Consider the following 5,506-nt stretch of genomic DNA (forward strand, 5'->3'; position numbering starts at 1 on the left):
TTCACATTGTACACCACATATGTAATTTGCTTGTCTAGAGCACACCCAGCTACAACTTCATAACAGCGAGTAACAGTTTTTCTTATATCCGAATGCTTAAACCCCTCCCATTTTTCTTTTCTATGGATAGTGATTAGTGATCAGAACTTATTCAAGGGGTAAATATATACCAAAACAACTTGCCTACAAAATTTTGCTGTTAAAATTTAAGAAAGTAATAAATAAAGATTTTTATATATTGATATCTAATATAAAATCTTGTCCCTCATGCTTGCAGAAAATACAACTCTATAATTATAACGGTCAAAGATAAAAGAACCAAATTGTTAATACCGATAAAAGATAAGGACCTTATAATGATGTGTTTTTCAAAATAGAAAACTAAACATTGTATTAGATAAAAAGTAAAGGAATAATAAACTATTTAAGTCTTTGAAAAAACACATAGAATCGTAGCAAGATTTGAAGAGCAGAATGAAACCAATAGTGGCATTTATTTTGGGAACTATCTTTGGATCATTCATCACAAGAAGAAGACGTTGTGAGGTGCCCAAAACTGATAAATGGTATAGTCCTCACGAACCACGTCGCACTTCTAACTCCCCATTCACCATTCCTACTAATACTGATGGATCCAGATCTAGAATTTAGTCACAGGTATGTTTGGGATTGTATACAGTTTTCATATATTTTGAGTTTCACTTTTGATTTTCATCTTCTTGTGATTTTTAATCCCGCGATTTAATTAGGTATGTTACAATGTTGTGATTCTATCAAATATATCTTCAGAAGTATTATATATTTCAAACTGATCAGGCTGATTTTTTGGGTTTGTGTTGATTAAAAGTTGTCCAATTTTGGTTATTAGAATAGTGAATATCAAACTATGTTCATTTAGTGATATAAAACTATATTGAACTACTATTCTAGCTAAGTTATTCCTTTATTCCTTGTAATTGTGCTCATCCCCGTTAGAAATGACAATTTTACTCTAACATTATAAAATAATATAATTGAGAGCATAAATTAACAAGCTAAGTCAGTTTAAGATATCATTAGAATATTAGAATAAACATTTTGTTCACTAGTTGCACGTCAGTTAGTTCGAAAAGCAAGAGTTTTGCATTTTTTATAAATTTCGTATAGAGCATTTGATAAGAATCAATATAAGATGTAACTCATACAATGCCACATGTTATCTACGAATAATAATATACACACAAATAAAGTAAAATACAACATTCATAATTGAGGAACTCCATTAACAATGTTTCAAATTAATCCAATTTCCCAATATTAAACCACCAATTATACTATTTATGATGTTTGGTAATTAATGATGCTTCAAATTAATCCAATTTCCCAATATTAAACCACCAATGATACTATATATGATGTTAGCGTTTTTAACAAATAAATATAGGGATATCGTTATACCTTATTTCTCACTTTGATCATGATTATTTTGCCTTGTACCAGTACATTTCTTGAACGAAAGGAAATTGATTTCCTACATCAAGTAGAAAATTGGATACATTTAATTTTGAAAATTACGTAGCCTGACTTGCTGAGAAAAATTAATTTGACTGTTCTATTACTTCAGATAAGGGTAAAAAATACCACATTCGGAAAGAAGTTGAGTGTTAGGGAAACTTTTACCTTAACGTACAAAATGTGTCGACGTAGCCCGTACACTTGATAATCTCAAACCCAGATGAACATAAGATAATAAATTGGTAATTTTATCTGCCAATAATACATATCAGGTTAACATCTTTACAAACTAAGCAGCTCCTAAGAAAGTTTGGAAAACCTATGGAAATAGCTGAAAAAAATGATACACCAACCCAAGCTAAGCTAACAAATATTAGTAATTTGGTCCTTTAATTTATGTTCTCTTCACAAGATAGCCAGCCAGAATACTTAATACACCAACTAGTAACACAATCATTAACGACAATCCACCAGCTCGATTTTTCGGTACTTGTTTCCTTATCAGATCCTGTTGAGTAAGTAAAGGCAGCAATTAGGAATGCTATTAAAGAATTAAAACATTTCAATGGTCAATTTGAGTAAATATTTTTACAAAATGCATTGAACTATGCAGCAATAGAAAGTATTAGAATGGTAAAGTTTCCCTCCAAAATCAATTTATAAATAAATTATGTTTTGTACTTAAGTAATGCTAGTACATGAGTTCCCAACCTACTTAAGTAATGCTAAATAAAAAAAAAATTAGAAGCCATTTGAAAGGAAAACACCTACTTAAGTAACGCTAGAAGTATATGAGCTCCCAACCTTACTTAAAGCAAAATTATAAGTAATATTGTAACATTAATCATACCAGTTCTTGCTCTAATTGTTGGTTTTGCTGCAGGGCAGTAGCTTTTTCTTCGGTCAACTTCGAAATCGTAGACCATGTCTGAAAAATTCATCATTAGATTGTTATACAAAATTAAGTCAAGGTAAAATGAAACATAACTTGAGAAAGACAATCCATTCTTACAAGAATAAGACCTTGAAAGCTTACTAAAGACGATCAAATCTTACATAATAAAACAGTGAAATCTAAAGACAATCAATTCTTACAAGAGTAGAACAGTGAAAGTTAGTGCTTAATTGATTTTTATTAGCCTCCTCAAATACAAAATAATAGTATAATACCAGTATTAGCTTGTACTCGGCTAATAGTTGTAAACTATATCACACTAGACCTTTAAAATGCTACTAACAGGAAATTAATATTTCTGCATGCTAGCAACAAAGTGCCACTAAAACAAGGTCATAGGGATACATCCACTTATTTCAAACACCATGCCCCCTCCAAACTAAAAGCTGCCAAGATCGATTCGCTACTTCCCAATAAGATCAGATCAGAACAATGATGGAAAAACCTAACTTGGATAACGTCAGATTCCAACAAATTTTTTTGTATTGGATATGCAACACAATCAGAAGAATCTATAAGATAAAAGGAAAACCATGATGTTCTTAGATATAAATCCAGAATGAAGATTCAGTAATGTGAAAGCCATACATCTTAATCAGTTGTCAGTATGACCATTTATAGATTTTTGGATAGTCAGGCAACATCACCAATATTGACAAACATATGCGAGTGCAGAATTCAGATATAACAACAGGTTCAGGTTTGCCCCTCCATAAAAACATCAGTTTACAATATTAGTCCATTTCTGTAAATTTTCTGTACAACCAAAGGGGGAAAAAACATGAAACCATACATTTCCTAAGACAAAATTTAGAAGAAAAGCTTTGCAAAAGTGTTAATTATTAGAGATGTTTCAGCATCAAGGCGTCGAACAATTTTAATTTGATGGTGATTCCATTTAGCTTTTATTTGAAACTTATTGGCCACATTTAAGAGCTTGACCTCTAAGAAATATGTAAATAAAAGCCAATTGCAAAAGGAGGGAAACAATGGAGTTAACATACAACATTAAAAAGAGCAAGAGTGTATTTACCTCTGAAGATTTGTCTCTAAGATCATCCAAACTTGGTGCCTGAAAATTATGACGTGTTATACGGCTATCCTAAACAATTTTCACCAACGTTATGTTACTATCTCCACCAACACAAAGAAAGAAAAATAAATACTTACAGCTTTAAGTGGTGAAGCATCCTCATTACCATTTGCAAGCACAGGAGACCTCGGAGACAATTCTTCCTCAGATTCCTCTGGAACAGGTGACGGAGGATTAGCAGGAATGTAGACAACACGTAATTTGAACTCCTCCACAACCTTACCATCCTGCTTAACAAACTACATAAACAGTAACAACATCATGAATCCAACAACAGAAAATATGAAAGTCAAACTTAAGAAGCAATAAAGGCATAACAAAGAGGGATAGCAAAAAGCCATCTCACTGTATCTGTAGTTATATCTTTTGAACTTGCACCATCTGGCGCAGCAATGCTCTGAATAAGGAATTTGTCCTTGCATTGCATATCAGGAGGTGTCTCCTTTTGGGCTTGCATTGTAACTAGAAAATTCCAAAATCAGTTTATTTCATCACAAAGAAATTAAAAACAGCCACTTAATGGCGAAATTCATCCAACTCACAAAGCAGCAGTATAACATTTCAATCAACTGAATAACAACGAATACTTTAACAAGATTAGGAAATTTTGACATTTACCTGTAACATTGCAAGAGGCTCCAGGCATTATGGTGCCCATGTTGGGGCGTACACAGTATTTCTTAGGATTGGTCGTTTTTACCTATTCGATTCCACAGTTAAATAAGTTGCACAGTAGCTATAACCAAATTCCCAAAGAAAACTTTGATTCAGCGAAAAAAGAAAACAAGTAGAAGGCAACAAACCTTATAAGCCACATATTTATCTGACTTGTTAGTCAGACGTATGAAACATGAGCTCTGCTTCCTCAATTCAACTTCATCGCATTGTAAAAATCAGTAAGAAAAAAGCACATAATTATCAGATAAATGAAAAACTAGAGATCTAGAATACTATATTCATCGAAAAATAGTTCAAAATTAACTATCATTTTCTCTTTTCAATCGGCCAACATAATGCAATCAATTCACTTAATTTCAGTTTATCCTCGAGTAATGTAGAGACCAATTGTCACGAATTTTCGCATCAGGCTATTCTATCCCCAAATTTTCTGAAAATGAAGCACAAAAAGGGGAGGACTTTGGGGAACTTACATGGGAGTTTGAGTTCGGTAGGTTGGATGTTGAGAAGATCTCCGACGCTCATGACTTTCCAAGCTGAAACGTTCACTTTACAGCAATGGAAAAAGATAAATATGAAATCTAGGGTTTGTGATAGTCGGAGAAGAAATTGTTAAGCAGCCATTGAGATTTCTACTGGGAAAAGGGAAAAGAAATATGAAAAAGATTGAAACCAGTTGTTTAGTACGCCTTTTTCATTTTTCAAAAAGAGGAAAAAAGAAAATCTATAAATGTTCTTAAAACAACAAATACGCACCGTTTTGATTGATGAGAGATGAGGAGCCTCACAATGAATCGGGGTTAATTACGTTGATGCTCCTCTAACTACTAGAAACTGGTTGAAGACTTGCGCAATATAATATCATTCACCTTAAGTTATAATTTGGTTGATTTAGTGGTTAACAATCTGAAGTCGCTTAAGTTAGGGTCCGTTTGTTTGTTTTATCTCTGTTTGTTGTTTCCTGTTACGGTTTGCTGTTTGCTGTTTGAAAATGCTGCTGTTCCAAAAAGCAAAGATTCCCTGCTTTTATAAAAAAGCTACTTTTCGGCTACAAAAGGCAAACAGGAGGTACCTAATCAAACACCTTGAACTCTCATTTTCAAAGTGAAAAGGCAAACAGGAGGTCGAAAAGCAGCTACCAAACACCCCCTTAGTCAGTAGTTTTCACCTGGTCAGTGACTGACCAAGTAAATTTGGTCAGTCACCGTTAGATGTAGAAGGTGCAAATCTAAATCATATGATTGTTTTAATCTCCACCATATGATTTTAACAAACTTAAATCTAAT

The 5,506-nt window shown here is 32.9% G+C and overlaps 1 protein-coding gene across 1 annotated transcript; it reads right to left on the reverse strand.

Moving 5' to 3' along the window:
- Positions 1 to 1,726: 1,726 nt before the first annotated feature.
- On the reverse strand, positions 1,727 to 4,908 carry LOC136220237 (vesicle-associated protein 1-3-like). The gene is made up of 8 exons (XM_066008024.1): positions 4,694 to 4,908; positions 4,346 to 4,416; positions 4,161 to 4,242; positions 3,889 to 4,004; positions 3,620 to 3,781; positions 3,483 to 3,521; positions 2,345 to 2,422; positions 1,727 to 2,002 (listed from the first exon to the last, which is right to left on the reverse strand). Exons 1-8 carry the CDS (start codon positions 4,743 to 4,745, stop codon positions 1,889 to 1,891), a joined length of 714 nt encoding a protein of 237 aa, XP_065864096.1. The 5' UTR covers positions 4,746 to 4,908; the 3' UTR covers positions 1,727 to 1,888.
- Between the last annotated feature and the right edge of the window lie 598 nt (positions 4,909 to 5,506).

The sequence above is a fragment of the Euphorbia lathyris genome, chromosome 2, assembly GCF_963576675.1.
Source record: "Euphorbia lathyris chromosome 2, ddEupLath1.1, whole genome shotgun sequence".
Lineage (NCBI taxonomy): Eukaryota > Viridiplantae > Streptophyta > Magnoliopsida > Malpighiales > Euphorbiaceae > Euphorbia > Euphorbia lathyris.

Coding starts and splice junctions, on each gene's coding strand:
- LOC136220237 (XM_066008024.1), bottom strand. CDS start 4,745: ATGAGCGTCGGAGATCTTCTCAACATCCAACCTACCGAACTCAAACTC. Junction 4,243..4,345: donor ATAAATATGTGGCTTATAAG/GTTTGTTGCCTT, acceptor GGAATCGAATAG/GTAAAAACGACCAATCCTAA. Junction 3,782..3,888: donor AAGATATAACTACAGATACA/GTGAGATGGCTT, acceptor CTGTTTATGTAG/TTTGTTAAGCAGGATGGTAA.